The sequence below is a fragment of the Saccopteryx leptura genome, chromosome 7, assembly GCF_036850995.1.
Source record: "Saccopteryx leptura isolate mSacLep1 chromosome 7, mSacLep1_pri_phased_curated, whole genome shotgun sequence".
NCBI lineage: Eukaryota > Metazoa > Chordata > Mammalia > Chiroptera > Emballonuridae > Saccopteryx > Saccopteryx leptura.
The window spans coordinates 75,941,008-75,957,821 of NC_089509.1; the positions used below are offsets into that span (position 1 = coordinate 75,941,008).

Genomic DNA, 16,814 nt, shown 5'->3' on the forward strand with positions numbered 1-16,814 from the left:
TGCAGAGCCATTAAGCTTATCTTACAAATTTACCCTAAGATGATTTTAACCATTTTTAGGAGTACAACTCAATGGTATTAAGTACATTTACCATCACTACTATCTATCTCCAGAACTTTTTCATCCTTAATTAACTCTGTATCCATTAAACACTAATTCCCCAACCCCCCGGCCCCCAGACCCTGAAAACTGCCATTCTTTCTGTCTTTATGACTTTGACCAATCTAGGTACCTCATATAAGTGGGACCATAAATATTTGTTCTTCTGTGACTGGCTTATTACATTTAGCATTAACAAAAAGGTTCATCCAATGTGGTAGCATGTGTCAGAATTTCCTTCCTTAATATTTTACAAATTCAGTTGCTTAGAAAAACACCCTTGAAAAATAAAAATGTAAAACTGATGAGTGAATTTGAAGAGATCTTGCAATAATACTACACCAAAGAAAAATTTTATTGAAAGAGATTACTGGTTATTTAAAAATACATGGGAAAAGACAAACATACAAAGACATCATCATAGAATTGATTTCTAAAGTCAGTACTTTTGAAATACAAAACATTGATCATTACCCCCAAAAGTCAGTTTATTGAAACAAATTGATTTTAAGTTGGCCCACAACTCTTTTCACTCAATTTTGTTCACAAATGTTACTAGGTTTTTCAGTTTCATCCCATATCAGAACTTTGGTTTTTGGACATATTTACTTCTCAAAGTTGTATATAAGTTATTTCTTGCAACTAATGCCAGCAACTATAGGAAGCTTCTCTAAGTCACAAGAGTTCAGTATGGTTGCTGCTTTGGAAATAGTTACCATATTGGGTTATCTACACAAAGACTCATGTATTGAAAGTCAAATAGTAACGGGAAAAGTATGGAGATTGAGAGCAGGACTAAGAAGAGATGTTATCTTTTACTGCAGACCTGCTAAAAAGACTCCATTATTTACCATGGTACTATTGCTAGAGAAATAATTGCTGCCAGACAACAGGTTGGCTATATAGTTGTCCATTTTATATTTCCTTTTCTAAGAATGGCAGACTTTATTAATTAGATTGTTCAATCAAATAAGCAGAGACTTTGAAATTACCATATACTTTAACTGTGTGAAATAAATTATTTCTTAATTGGTTTAACAGCTTTGTGTCTGCAAAGGCAGCAAAACCCATTTTGTTTCAAAATTAGAAGGCTGATTCAGAGCCTGTCTGTACGATGCCTAGCTATCTTCTATTACCAATCAGTCATGAAAGTGGACCTTCATGAACTCAGTAACTTAATAAGTGTAAAAATGATCTCATCTATCAACACACAATGTTGAGCCAGCAAAATGAAAAAAAGTACACTCATAAGGTAGGAACTGGCTTATATAAAATAAGAGGGTATAAATCCTCTTACATAACACAAGAGAAATGTGTATTCTACAATATACTTGTAGATGATTTTGGTTGGTATTTAATGTAAGTCAGCTTAAACTAACCATGACTGAATAATTGGAAAGTTTCTTCTCCTAACATAATGCCCATTCATTATAAGCTAAGTTGGTCTCAGTTTCTTATAAATCTCTTATTTCCTTGGATTTATCTACTACACCCTTACTTTAGAGCCATGTAACTTAAAAGCTGGGCCTGCCCAGCCTGCCTATAAAGCCTCTCTTCAGAAATATACCAGATGCATTAAACACAGGTATCCTCTAGTAAAAATCTGCACTTCAAAACAGCATATGAAGAACCAGCAATAAGCGCTCCAATGTAAAGACCTCTCATTTCACACTACCATAGAAACAGTGCAGTTTACTAACCACTCCTTCCTTACAGGCAACTCAGTAGCTGTAAAAATTTGACTTCAGCTTCAAAACATTTCAATACTTGTTAATTCCAAAGATCCGAACACCGTGTAGCTGTGGCATTTTGGGAATTAGCACACTCAGGAGAGAAGCTGTGTTTAGGATGAAGTGAGTTGGATCATACTTCGTATAGAAACTTGCCAGGAAATATCTGTAGAATTAAAAGTTAAGAATATATTTAACATCAAAAAATAAAATTGCTTAAAATTTTTTTAAAATTTAAAGGTAGAGAAAAAGCCACAAAAACATAAATACCTAAAGGCAGAACCATTTTTGAGCACTATAAGAGGAAAGACTTTAGTTTGAGGACCTAAATTAATTTTATTTAGAATTTTTTAGTGGAGGTATACATGCACATTTTGCATTTCTGCAATTACATTATTCCTTTAATAGAATACATTTGCTACTTAGCATCCTTTTATAGCTGGCTTTCAAACTAGGGCTCACATGCTCCCTGAAATTTCTCCTCTAAGAGTTTTGTGACCCCCCAAAAGGTTAAGGACCACTGCTGTAAAGTTGTAGAAGATGGGGTTAATGCATTAGTATACTTAGTACCTTTGAAAGAAAACAAATACTTGCTTGCCCTTTTGATGGTCTCATCTTTATACTGTAGATGAATAGATCTATAACCAGTTTAACTGGAAACTTGAAAGACACTTGTAAAATTCCAGTTGTTTTGCTATAACTGAACATACATACATATTCAAAGACACCCAACACCTGAGAATTTGTTGAAACAAGCCTAACCAACATAAATCATCAATTCAGAATGTCTATTGTTTAACCGAAGGGGTTTATTGGAATACAGACACATCATCTGGGCCCTAATAAGAATAACCTAACATAAACAGAATTTAAAGAGTAAAATATCATAACTAAGAAGTTAGTTTGCATATGGCTGTCTAATTCATTTTTTTAAGAGTACACAGGAAAGTATTTCTGCTAAGTACTGTCATTCATTTCTTATAAAGGGAAATAAGTGTTTAGATATGATTAAAAAGAAAAGCTATTTTCAAGTATGATTAAAAATATCAGAGAGCTATATACATCATTTTCAGAACAATCTAAATTGAGAAATTCTATAATCTTCCACCTACTTTACAAAGTATATACAGTAGTCAGAAAATTCTTTCTCGAGAGTAATTCATACTCTTTAATCTTCACATTAACCCTTTTCTTCTTGCTTTCATATAATTGAACAATTCTTTTTTTACTCTGTTCAATGAAAAAATAAAATAGTACTTGCATTTAGTAAGTTTATTTGATTTCTCATCATCACTATGGGTTTAAGCCAGGGGTTCTCAAAGTGTGCGCCCTAGAAGATTTCCAGGTGTGCCCTATGGTATTCCAGAAAAATATGTCCCTTTGGGGACCAAAAAACCAACAGGGTTTTTGGAGTTTAGATTTTTGGGGGACAGAGGTGTGGGGAATTGGCTGTAAGCTGACAGTCTGCCCAACCCCCCACCTCACTTGCCTAATTAGGTTGCAAAAGGCTGTTAAGCTGTGGTGCTGGATTGTTTACACTACCCCCCATGTTCCCCGGAAAGACTGGAGGCAAGTTTCTTCTATCCTTTGTTTGATGTAAAGTTAAGATGATATGTATGGTGGGGATTTTCTGCACTCAACACAATTAAGAGTAAAAAGAGAGAAATTCTTCCAATGTATTGACCAGGAAATGAGAGTTTGCCTTTCAAATATAAATATATGCCCAAACATTGAAGAAATCTCTAGGACACATCAGGCTCATGTTTCTGATAAACACAAGAATGAAAAAACTTAACACATTCGTGCCAGGACCTGCCGAATTTACTAAATCTTACTAAGAATGTATCTATCTATCTATATATATATAAAGATAACTTTTTGGCGCTTTTTAATTTTTTAACCCCTTTTTTACGAATTCTAAAAAAGCATAACAAAAATGTAACATAAAAATGTTTTTTAACGTCAGAATAAATTTAATTTTGTCATATTTATTTCATTTAATTACCATAAAAGCACAATTGGACTTCATATTATTTTTCTTTAATATTTGACTTAATTATTATAACATATTTCTCAGAAATTTGTATATAGCGCGCCTACAATTATTTGTAAGATTTTAAATGCTCCTCAACTTCAAAAAGTTTGAGAATCACTGGTTCAAGCTATAATTTAATACATTGGAAATAATAAATCTACTCAGAATGGCTTCTCCTTAGCATACCATAGCATCTTTTTTTAAAATGAAAAATGTGTGTGTAGATTTTATGGAAATTACGTGACTCTTAAAAGAAAACTAGACAATCCTCCAAGAAGATGCAACACCAGATGTAAATCAGTGTGACAGTGTTTATCTGCCACAAGATATACTGGAAAGAGACCTGTATTAGAAACTAGAAGTTTAGAGGTTCACCCTGGCTTTTGACTCCAACTAGCTGCAAGATCTGGAGCAAGGTAATGCACCTGAGACTATTCCTTTATCTAAAAATCTGGAATGACATTTTACAATCCCACCTATCTGACAAATAATGATCAAACATGAAAATGTGAAAGCATTTTGAAAAGTATAAATACTATATAAACAGTTTTAATGCTGTTTCTTCAGTTATATAAGGAATTTAATGACAAAATACTTGAAATCATACCTCTGGGTCAAAAAGTATTTTCAGAAATATGGATTAAAGACTTAAATGTTAAAACTTGCAACCATAAAAATCCTAGACAAAAACACAGGCAGTAAAACTCAGAAATTTCTTGTAGCAATAGTTTTACTGCTGTATCACCATAGGTAAGAAAAACAAAAGAAAAAAATAAACAATTAGGATTATATATATCAAACTAAAATGTTTTCACATAACAAAGGAAACTATATTCTCCAGTGATATATCTTATAAAGGTTAATATCTAAAACTTATAAAAGCTCATACAACTCAACATCAAAAAAACCCCAATTCAAATAAAAAATGAGCAGAGGACCTGAACAGAAACCTCTCCAAAGAGGACTATATAGGTGGACAATAGACATATGAAAAGATGCTCAATGTCACTAATCATCAGAGAAATGCTTAATTAAAACCACAATGAAATATCACTTCACACCTGTCAAAAGGGCTATCATCAATAAATCAACAAACAAGTGCTGGCGAGGATGTGGAGAAAAGGAAACCCTCATGTTCTGTTGGTAGGAATGCAGATTGGTGCAGCCACTCTGGAAAGCAGTATGGAGTTATCTCAAAAAAACTACAAATGAAACTGCTTTATGACCCAGTGATTCCACTTTTAGGAATATATCTGAAGAAACTCAAAACATTAATTTGAAAGAGTATGTACACCTTTATGTTCACTGTGCCATTAGTAACAATAGCCAAGATTTGGAAGCATCCCAAATGTCCATTAGTAAGGTGAGTGGATAAAAAAGCTGTGGTACATTTACACAATGGAATACTATGCAGCCATAAAAAGGGAAATCTTACATTTTGTGATAGCATGGTTGGACCTGGAAAGCACTATGCTAAGTGAAATAAGCCAGTCAGAGAAAGACACATACTATATTTCATATGAAGACTCTAATGAACAAAATAAAGTAACACACCAAACAGAAACAGACTCAGAGAGAACAGACTGATACCTCTCACAGGGGATGGAGATTGTGGGGCTGGATGAAAAAGTGAAGAGATTAAGAAAAAACAACAACAAAAACTCATAGACACACACAACAGCATAGTGATTACCAGAGAAGAGACAGGGTGAGGTAGTAGAGGGTATAGGGGGTATAACAGTGATGGAAAGAGACTTAACTTTCGGTGGTGAACAGACAATACTACAATATATATACAAATGATGTATTATAGAATTGTACACCTGAAACTTCTATTACTTTATTAACCAATGTCACTCTAATAAGTTCAATTTAAAAAAAATTGAAATATGGATGTTGTATACAGGGTACATCTCAGTTGACCTTTTTTGTTGAGGAGCCACTGCATCACCTCACCCGCAGGTGTTGTAAAGTACCAAAAGCTACAGAATTAATATTAATATTTTGGGAGGCTTGAAGAACATTTTATTAATTGGGGTTAAGGTGTGCAGAGAAATTGTGAGAAATAGTCTCTGTACTGTGTGATTGGCATGACCAGGATGGCCCTTGGCATTGTATTGTAAATGCAAAGGGAGGAAAACATGGATCCCCAGACATTCCACCACACCTGTGGGGAAAGGGGTGAATGGCTGGCCAGGTGCAGGGAGAGAAAAGCCAAAATAAACCTTTTCTTATAGCAATGAGCCATTTGCGGGCATTTGTCCCCACCGAAACTACCTCTCCTATGTAAATGCATGTGGTTAACCCGTGAGACTCTGGACAGAGAGATGGCAGATAAACACTAGATAATATAGGAATGCCTTTTAATATGTAAAAGACATCTTTCTATCATTGTTGACTTGTAAATTTTGTTTTCTCCAAAATAATGTATGGCTTGCAAATTGAACGTGGTCCTATCATGTTAAAGGACATATGACTATAACCAATAGTGGTAAGGGGCTCCTAATTACAATTTTTGCTTCTGTACTTCCCACTTACAAAACTATAAAAACTAAGTAGAACAAAGGGCCGGTGCGCTCTCCCTCAGACCTCTGTCGGAGTTGCCACCGCTTGGCCAAGCTAGACAATAAAGCTTTGATGTGTAATCGACAGACTTTGTTCGTGTCTTCAATGTTTCCGGTCCCTCTTGATTAGGCTTAACATTGTGACAGCTCTTACTGAAAATTCATCATATCAATCAGGCTTTTTACATTCATTATAATGCAATCCTCACCATTTTAGAGATGAGGAAACTGAAGCTATCAAGAAAATAGCCAAGTCACATAGCTAGAAAGCAGTATAGCTAAAATCCAAATTTATTTATTCATTTTTTAGAGGAGAGAGAGAGAGAGAGAAGGTAAGGAGGAGCAGGAAGCTTCAACTCCCATACGTGCCTTGACCAGGCAAGCCCAGGGTTTCGAACCGGCGACCTCAGCACTCCAGGTCAACGCTTTATCCACTGCGCCACCACAGGTCAGGCCTAAAATCCAAATTTAAGGCTGTTTGGATAACCCTTGTTTTTGTTATTGCATATATCTTTGTTTGGCCATACATATCATTTTTCTTTTGACAGCTGTTTTGTTTAAAACAGTGGTCCCCAACCTCCGGGCCGCGGACCAGTACCGGTCAGTGGGCCATTTGGTACCGGTCTGCAGAGAAAGAATAAATAACTTACATTATTTCCGTTTTATTTATATTTAAGTCTGAACAATGTTTTATTTTAAAAAAATGACCAGATTCCCTCTGTTACATCTGTCTAAGACTCACTCTTGATGCTTGTCTCGGTCACGTGATACCAATGTCTCACCCTAAAGGCCGGTCCGTGAAAATATTTTCTGACATTAAACCGGTCTGTGGCCCAAAAAAGGTTGGGGACCACTGGTTTAAAATAATTTAAAAAATTTTAAATTTTCTCAAAGTGCTATAAATATAAAAAGAAGAAACCTACCACTTTATGACCAGTTTATTCTTTTCATTTGAAAATGCCTTCCGTTACTAGAACATCTATCCAAAACCTAATCTACCGTATGTCCCTGTTTAAGGAACTCTAACACTCCCAAGTAGTTTTTCCAGCTACTCCACACTGCACTGATTCTACTGTGGATATATTAAGAAATGTGGTATAGAGTGTTTGAGTAAGAGGTATGTGAACATGTATTATGTATAAGCAACTGTACTGTGTGGAATTCAAAGCAATTTATACACTTACAAATTCTTTGCAGATATAAAACATTTATAATAACAAAAGAATAATATAAAGCAGCATAAAAGATATATAACAACTACTATGGGAGTTCAAAGCAGATCATTATTACTGAAGGTTGGGTGTTCTGGAAAAGACCTCACTATGGAAGCAGAATTTCAATCTTGAAAGAAGAGGAAGATAGAAATTAAGGAGGAATTTCAAGTAGGATAAATTATTTGAATAAAGACATAGAAACAGGACTATACATGAAGTATTCAAGAAATGCTGCTTCGAAGAGTCTGACAAGGTGGGAGTTGGGTGGGGATAAATATGACCATCAAATTAAAAAAAATAAGGTAGGAACCATTTTCTGGATAGCCCTGAATAATAGGTAACAGGAAATTAGATTCCAGATACATATTTAAATGCTTTACAGGTAAATGTTATATCATTTATTTATTTATTTATCTATTTATTTATCTATTTATTTATCTATTTATTTATTTATTTATAAAAAGACAAGAGTCAGAGAGAGGGATAGATAGGGACAGACAGGAACGGAGAGAGATGAAAAGCATCAATCATTAGTTTTTCGTAGCGACACCTTAGTTGTTCATTGATTGCTTTCTCATATGTGCTTTGACCATGGGGCTACAGCAGACCAAGGAACCCCTTGCTCAAGCCAGCGACCTTGGGTCCAAGCTGGTGAGCTTTGCTCAAACCAGAGGAGCCCACGCTCAAGCTAGCGACCTTGAGGTCTCAAACCTGGGTCCTCCGCATCCCAGTTGGATGCTCTATCCACTGCGCCACCACTTGGTCAGGCATATCATTTATTTCTTATAGCATCAGATTGAGTTAGGTGTGATGGGTTAGAATTTTATTAATGAGCAAACCAAACTGGCTGCATGATACAGCATTCAACCCAGGTCTGCCCTATAAATAATAAAAGCCTAACCTATCTTTTCTCTAAACTAGCATTTTTCAACCAGTGTACCACAAGAATTTTTAAAACATGCAATAGCTAACTATTTAGTCAGGGACACAGACCTCTTTTCCCTTAGATTGTCAAATAAAAAAATGACAACAGCTAACACAAGAGCTGTCTGGTGTGAATGAATCAAAATTACACTTTTTTGGTGGGAGGAGTCAGATTAGCAAAAATATATGTTTTGATGTGCTGCAGAATTTTAGAAATTAGTTTATATGTGCCATGGGTGAAAAAGGTTAAAAATTGTTGCTCTAAATACTATCTCTTGCAAGGAGATGGGGCAGGTGGTCAATGAAATTTGTCTATAATCATCCAAATCCTTGTTTAGAGATTAATCTGATAGTGGAATATAAAATAAGATTATGTGTTTTGTTTTCTTGTAAACAACTTATGAACGTGAACTAGAATATATCTGATCTGTATATCCTAGAATGTCTAGGCATACTGATGAGCATGTAATGTCTCCATATGTCAGTGACTGGAGTAAAAACTGGTTTATTACCAGCTTGTTAAAGATTTTGCCTGTATTTCATACTCTATCTGAGGTAGCTATTTATTGACAGAAGTTTTTAATGAAATATTATTTCTAATTCAGATGAAATCTAACAAAACAATAGGTTCCTTTCATCCAATCCTCCTCATACATAAAAATTTGCACCACTTACAGAATTATTGGAGAAATTGTGAAAAACTTCCGTGAAGATGTAAACTGTACTCCATAATCCAATTGTTCCCAATGAGTTAGGAGCCTTGCTTTACCCTGGTCAGGAGTTTCAAAAGGTGTTCCTTTTACAGCATGTAAAAATACATACATCCCCTAGAAAACAAACCAGGGAGCATATAATCAGTATCAAATACAAAACTGGAATTTGTCCGTAAGCATTTTGTGACAGAGTATGATTTAACTTACAGCTCAAGTTTTAAGCTTTCATACTACTGTGAAAAGCTGTGGCCAGTTTCTTCATAGTCAAGTCAAGCTTCCAGGGGCATATAAATACTATTTGGTGAAAACCAATAAAAGATCAACCAAAAGTAACCTGCTTTCATCCTTTATTATATTGAAAATTAACAGAAAGTTTACATCATTACACATTTAGTTTTCTAACACCTTTCCTATTAGGAAATAGGGTTACCTTTTCCCTGAAGTGTAAGAAGGTTTAGAGTATCTTATTAGTAAATCTGATATTTATAAAATGATTTTAAAAAATATAAATTGATAAATAATACTAAAACAAAATCTCTGTATGAGGAAAAATGGTTTTGAAAACATTTAACATTAGGACTGTGGCTGTCTTTGTCTCAACAGTTCTCTTACAAAGCAACACAGATGGTTTATTGACTATAAGGCATAATGTTCAACTCAGTTTGCTCTTAAAATCATAACTGTGCCTCAATAGTGTTTCTTCTGAAGTTAGTTTTTAAAAATTAAAAAAAAAATTACTAAAAGCCAATCTGTTCAGTGATATGTTTAAATATCTAACCTTGTGGTTAGTTAAGAAAAAAAGCAATATATTTTAGATTTGGTTTCCTTGAGGTTATGATACCCATTTAGACAAATAGGTAGTGCTTCTTCCTTACAGGATCACTGTCTCAGGAACTAGTAGCAATAAAGCCTAAATATTACCATGAAACAGTTTTTCCCCCTAGAAGTGATAATGTGATGTCATATTTTCTACTTCTACTTTTAACAAATACATGGGGGAAAAAAATTTGTGTTTTGAAATTTTACATTATTAGTATAGGCTAAGAAAGCCCTTCTTTTCTTTCTTTTTTTTTTTTTTTTTGTATTTTTCTGAAGCTGGAAACGGGGAGAGACAGTCAGACAGACTCCCGCATGCGCCCGACCGGGATCCACCCGGCACGCCCACCAGGGGCAATGCTCTGCCCACCAGGGGGCGATGCTCTGCCCCTCCAGGGGGTCGCTCTGCTGTGACCAGAGCCACTCTAGTGCCTGAGGCAGAGGCCAAGGAGCCATCTTTGCTCCAATGGAGCCTTGGCTGCGGGAGGGGAAGAGAGAGACAGAGAGGAAGGAGAGGGGGAGGGTGGAGAAGCAGATGGGCGCTTCTCCTGTGTGCCCTGGCCGGGAATCGAACCCGGGACCTCTGCACGCCAGGCTGATGCTCTACCACTGAGCCAACCGGCCAGGGCCAAAAGCCCTTATTTTCAAAGCTTACTCTGCTTCTTTATTCCATTAGGCAATTCTTTATTCCATTAGTTGTTTAGCTGCAGTAACAGCTAAGCTATACAGAAATGGACTCGTGTTCATTTGGATTTAATTCAACATACACTTAGTAAGTGGTTTAAATGTACAGGACACAAGACATGCATGTAGCAAATATATGAAGAAAAGTTTCCTTGTTGCTAAAGCAAAAGCCTAGATGCTACCTTGTCAATGATCTCATTCTTGAAGGGTCAGCTCAAGTGACAAGTCTTGAGTGAAGCCCTCCTCATAATAATCTCCTATGTGATGAATTTTGATTTTTATTATAGCACAATACATACACTGTGTTGGAGTTGTTTACATAATGTTTGTTTTCTCATTAGCCTGAGTATCTCAGGAACAAGGGCTGATATACAGCAAGTATTAGATATTAAGACAAGATGACATTAAGCCAGAGAATGTTTATTTTATAAACACAAGGAAAACATTTTCACATAGGCTTTAAAGAAAACTATGAAACAAATTGTATTTTTTCAAATTCCTAGGAGTATATGACCTAAAAAAGTTAAGAGTCTTTACTCTAGACCATGTCATGTGTTAGAATTATCAGAGAACAATCTCCTTGTTATTTCCTTCAAATCAAATGGACTCACTAGTATTTAGAATGTAGGTAATATTTTATATATCCTTTTCAATTAAAAAGTAAAATCTTATCTGCCCATATAGCTTCTACTCCACTATTCTTATTTTAAATAATTTTTCTATGACATTTTAGTGATAATTTATACCCACATTAAAATAATTAGGAAAAAAAGTATGCAGCTCATAGTTAGCCCTTCACCAATATTTGCTGACTCAAAATGAAAAGACTTCACATTCATTTTAAAATCTAGGCAAAACTGTGGCAAAGTATTAATACCTCTAAGGTGAACTGTAGCCCTTCAGAAATACAGGTTTCTAATGCATAGTTTCAAAGAGGCAAAAACTACATTTTCTAAACAGGAATAACAACTAAGTCTACTTTTCCATTTTAAAAGCATTCAGCGTGTATTTCACATTTTTAATTGGTTTAATGTAGGTTATCTTCAAAAGAAACAAATTTGGAGTCATATAATTGCTACAGCTGCGTCTGGTTAGTTAGGTTTTTAGTGTGGTAAACTAAGTCAGTCGTTGGCTTCCCTCTATGTTCTCAACTTCCTATTCTTTGGCCATTGCCGTATACTGTGCCTCAACCTCAGTCAACCAAATTGAAAACATGAGAGATGAGAAGACTTCTAAAGTATTAATACATTATTTCATTGGAGAAGGAAAAATTACAGGACGATACAGATTAATTAAGCAAACACTGAAGTAGGTATTTGGAGATCTAAAAATTAAAAATAAAAAAGAGATAAACTGCTAATTACAAAACTACCATAAATACATGATAAAAGAATGTAGCGTAGGAGTTCTGTTGCTTCCTGGAGATGGTGATACTTGAGTGTAGTTTTCCTGAACAAGTAGGAATCAGACAGGAAGAGCAGGAAGATGGGAATGGTCTCAAAATAAAAGACCCTAAAGCCAAAGCAAAAACGTAAGAGCAAGAAAATTTTCATTGGTGTTAGAACATACCTTGTGTTTGGAGATGGGCTGAGATAAAACTGAGTCTCTTTCTTAGCTCTACACAGTTATTAACTCGTCTTGTATCTCACACAGGTAACTTAGCATTTTACTATAAATTTAACAGAGAATCGTTGAAGAATTTAAACAGTGCGACTTGAGTAGACATGCCATTTTAAAATTATCACTCAACCAAGTTGGAATGGAGAAATGGGAGGATCAAGAAGACCATTTATCCATTGCAGCGATTTTCAACTCTCTTCATCTCATGGCATACATCAACTAATTACTAAAAATCTGCGGCATGCCAGAAAATATAGTTTTACTGACTTGACCCCAAAAAAGGTTTAATTTAATTTTGATTCATTCACACTGGAAGGCTATTGAGTTGGCTGCTGTCATTTTTTTATTGGACAATCTAAGGGAAAAGATGTCAGTGCCCCTGACTAAACAGTCAGGTATCGCATGTTTTAAAAATTCTTATGGCACACTGGTTGAAAAATCACTGATCTATTGGAATAACTGACAGAAAAATAAGTGTATGAATTATAGCAATGCCAGTGGGGATCAATTTGAGAGACGGTAAAGCAGAACAAACAGGAATGTGACTAAATGAGTAAAAATATATAGGAAAAGGAGTTACTCTAAGAGTAGGGTGACCATATCTGCTAGTTTGCATAGACAGCCCTAATTTACACCTATTCTGTTGGGAGTAGTTATTACTAGAGCTTACTTTTACTCTCAATACATTCTCAGTTTAAATTATAACATTATATTAATCCTTTTGCTTTGACATTCAGCTATCTAGGTTGGCTTACTAGACAGACAGTGGTACCTTTAGATTAGATTAGGAACAAAATTATAGGAATAGACCATGTGTGGTAAGGAATAGATGAGGAATGGGTTCAGTTTATAGTTGTTTGGTTTAAGGTGCAAGGTGATCTAGCAATTTAATATAGGTATCATTCTTCTACAGGTAGAAACTGAAAATATGGGAAAACAAAGTAACATATAGAATAAGAAAAAATGAAGAACCTTGGGAAAAGAGAAGGCAGGAAGTGCAAGAGGAAACAAAAGACCAGAAATACATATAGAAAAAAGCAATACCTTGAAATCCAAAGGGAGAGAATTTCAATACAAGGGATCAGATTAATAACTAATATTTCAGAGAAGTTACTATTTAAAAACAGTGTTTAACCCTACCAAAGTCTATCACTGAAAATGGACTAAATGAACATTTTGCTTATTTCTACATCATCCTTGTCCTCGTCTGGTAAACTTTAAATACTCTCCATAAGAAATGAAATAAGTAGTATTAATTTTAAAAAACCCTATTTCTTCCACATTTTTGTCTTAATTCTAATTTCTTAACTTTTTGGATACTTTAAATAAATATATAGTTAATCTGTATTTAATCAAAACTCAGTAAACTGTTTCTCTTCTTTCATTCTACTTTAATAAGCTGTTAGAGAGGTTTCTTTTTTAATAGCAATTTTCAAGGCTGCATAAGATATTAGTAGAGTTGATCAGATCTGATTCTTTGCAGAGCTATCATATTAATACAGAAGAGTGCCAAGGCTGCATAATATGGTCAGTATTGTTGATAAAACATCTGATACTTTGCAGAGCAATCATATAATATAGAAGAGTGATAGTCAATCTGAAGATGCTATAAGGCACCACTATCCTGAATCTCATAAAATATGATTAAGCTCAAAATTTCTATATAGAAGTAAAAAAGTATACCCTTTAAATGGGTGAATGTTATATTATGTGAATTTTATCTCATCAAACTTAAAAAAAACTAAGTCGTCTTCTTTGTAAGAAAACTTTTAAGCTTTAAAAAATTTGTGTTCAATTACACAACATAAAATGTACTAGAGTAACCATTTTTAAGTGTACAGTTGAGTGCTAATAAAGTAACTTCACATTGTTATGCAATCATCACCACCATCCATCTCCAGAACTCTTTGCATCTTACAAAACTGAGACTGTACCCATTAAACAATAACTCTCTATCCTTTCCTCCCCTAGTCCCTGACGATTAAACCTTAAACTTTCAAGTGCTTAGAATAAGGTGAAATACTTACCAGATTATGTATAACGTTTGTTAAGGTCCAAGCAACAGGAACACTGAAGAAGGGAATACTGAGTAAGACAATATGAAGCAAGCCAACTCCCAATGCATATGTCAGCCACATACCCCGGCTATTCATTACCCGGGTATTTGGATTCACCTCACTGTGGGCAACTCCAACATTCATGTTTGCTCTGTAGGAAAGCAATGAAATGAATCAATACTGACATACTGAAAATCTAAACACTCCTAATTGTGACATGATAAAATAAATGTTAATAGGATTTTTTCCTAGTCATTCTGAAATATAACACACCCACCAAAATATGCCACTTGCAGATGCTGACAAAGGCAGTAAAGAATTAACATCTGGCCCTGGTAGGTTTGCCCAGTGGTAGCATGTCAGCCCGATGTGTGGATGTCCCGGGTTGTATTCCTGGCCAGGACACACAGGAGAAGCACCCATCTGCTTCTCACTCTTCCCCCTCTCCTTCCTCTCTATCTGTATTCCCCTCCCGCAGCCAAGGCTCCATTGGAGCCAAGTTGGCCTGGTGCTGAGGATGGCTACTTGGTCTCTGCCTCAGGCGCTAGAATGGCTCCAGTTGCAATGGAGGAACGCCCCAGAAGGGCAGAGCATCGCCCCCTGGTGGGCATGCCGGGTGGATCCCGGTCACACGCGTGCGGGAGTCTGTCTCTCAGACTCCCCGCTTCTCACGTCAGAAAAATACAGAAAAAAAGAACATCTGTCTCTTTTTTTCTTAACCTGTCTTTATGGTAAGACAAACAAGATTTATTTTATGGTTCTCACTGAAAAAAAAGACAGTTAAAATACCTTTCCCAAAACTTGTCTTTCAACATGTTGGTTTTACTAAACCAAGTAACAGGCAGAAAAACTCAAACTCAAAACTACATTTTCTTACATCACGAGAGCAAAGTAAAAACTCACGAGGTAAATTTATCAACAGAATAAATTCGTATAAAGAAAGCAAAGCTGACCCAGCCAGTCTGTTATAAGCCAGACTTATATCTAATGTAATGCTGCATTCATAAAGAGTGATCAGAGTTCAAATCACTGCTTTTGAATACTGAAACTGGGAGGAGCACATAGTGGTGGAGAATTTACATGGTCAAGGGATATGGTTTTGTTGCTCAGTCTTGTGATACAATTAGGTCAAAACAAGTCTTTCTTCTGAACACTTGAGTCAACTCGTTTATTTTTCTTTCTCTTTTAGGTTTTTCTTTTTCCCTTTCACGTTCAAGATGAGCATCAAAGGAAGTACTGATAATAGTACCTAGTTATTTTAATAATGATGTTGGCTTGGGTCTAAGAATCGCTTAAACAGGTGTTGAAGGATACCTATCATCCCGGTAAAAACCCGACCAGTAAGACTGGAGGGAGAGAGCCTGATTATATTTGGAGTAGCTCTGACTTATAAATATATAAACCCTTTCTATTACAGAGTTGGCATTGAGAGAGGAATTTCTCATAATCCCATTTAACAAATGTTTCCGGAATACAATGCTCCTTATCCCACCAAAAAACATCTCGGAAAGGACTCAAGGCTTCAATTCAAGGCTTACGGCGATGACAGTTGGTTACACCGAAACGAAGCAAGTCTCCGATCTACACGTGCAAATATTTTTTTCTAAACACCCATCATGTATCATATATTATTTTTTTACGGTATCACTCAGAAAACACCACCACTCGGGGTTACTATTCCCACTTGCCATATGGGGGGGGGGGGGGAAGCAATGTTCGAAAGACGCTTAAAATGTACATCTCAGCTGGGAGACAAAGGTGTGGTGCTGACCGTACCGCTGTTCAGAATACCTTTCCGGGGAGTCTGCCGAGACAACGGCAATGACCAGACTGCGAAAAGCCTGTCGCTGGAGGACGACGGGGAGAGGTCCCTGCTGCCAGCCAGCCAGCGGCCGCCCTCCCGACCGCGGGGCTCCGGGAGAGGGGGAGCTCAGCAAGAGCGCCGCTGCCCCGCAGCACCTCCCCCACCAGCCGCCGCCTCCTCCTCCTCCTCGGCTCGTCATCCGTCAGGGCCCAGGCACCACGGCAACATTTGGGGCGCTAGCCCCGGGGGCCACTTGGCCCGCACCTTTATCAGGGAGCGCGGACACAGCCGAAGCCCACTCTTCTCCCTCAGCCCGACTCCGGCCCCTGCCGGAGCAGCTCCCTGCCGCCGGAGGCAGCAGCACACCCCTGCGCCGTTCGGGCCCACTCACCCGCTGCCCCACTGCCGGCGGCCCCCGACGGCCGGCTCAGAGCAGAATCCGCTCGGCACCGACGGCGTCTCCTCCAAGCGGAATGCCAGTGGCCAGCCCCAGCGCGGCGCACCTTAGCTGGCGGAAGCTTTCAGAGACGAACGCGCTGCCAGCGCATTGGCTG

General features: G+C 36.8%; 2 protein-coding genes across 3 annotated transcripts in view; one reads left to right on the top strand and one right to left on the bottom strand.

Annotated features, from left to right (window-relative positions):
• Window positions 1-16,814, top strand: part of PMS1 (PMS1 homolog 1, mismatch repair system component) — a 97,435-nt gene that overhangs the window by 2,593 nt on the left and 78,028 nt on the right. The window lies entirely within an intron of this gene.
• Window positions 437-16,789, bottom strand: ORMDL1 (ORMDL sphingolipid biosynthesis regulator 1). Of its 2 annotated transcripts, none has more exons than XM_066346404.1 (4): window positions 16,652-16,789; window positions 14,427-14,607; window positions 9,242-9,393; window positions 437-1,995 (listed from the first exon to the last, which is right to left on the bottom strand). In XM_066346404.1, exons 2-4 carry the CDS (start codon window positions 14,598-14,600, stop codon window positions 1,860-1,862), a joined length of 462 nt encoding a protein of 153 aa, XP_066202501.1. In that variant the 5' UTR covers window positions 14,601-14,607; window positions 16,652-16,789; the 3' UTR covers window positions 437-1,859. The 2 variants fall into 2 exon arrangements, with proteins under 2 accessions (XP_066202501.1, XP_066202502.1); XM_066346405.1 differs by having other exon boundaries at window positions 16,525-16,656.

Coding starts and splice junctions, on each gene's coding strand:
- ORMDL1 (XM_066346404.1), bottom strand. CDS start 14,600: ATGAATGTTGGAGTTGCCCACAGTGAGGTGAATCCAAATACCCGGGTA. Junction 9,394..14,426: donor CAAACGTTATACATAATCTG/GTAAGTATTTCA, acceptor TTTGTTTTCTAG/GGGATGTATGTATTTTTACA. Junction 1,996..9,241: donor ACAATTTCTCCAATAATTCT/GTAAGTGGTGCA, acceptor TTAATTCTACAG/ATATTTCCTGGCAAGTTTCT.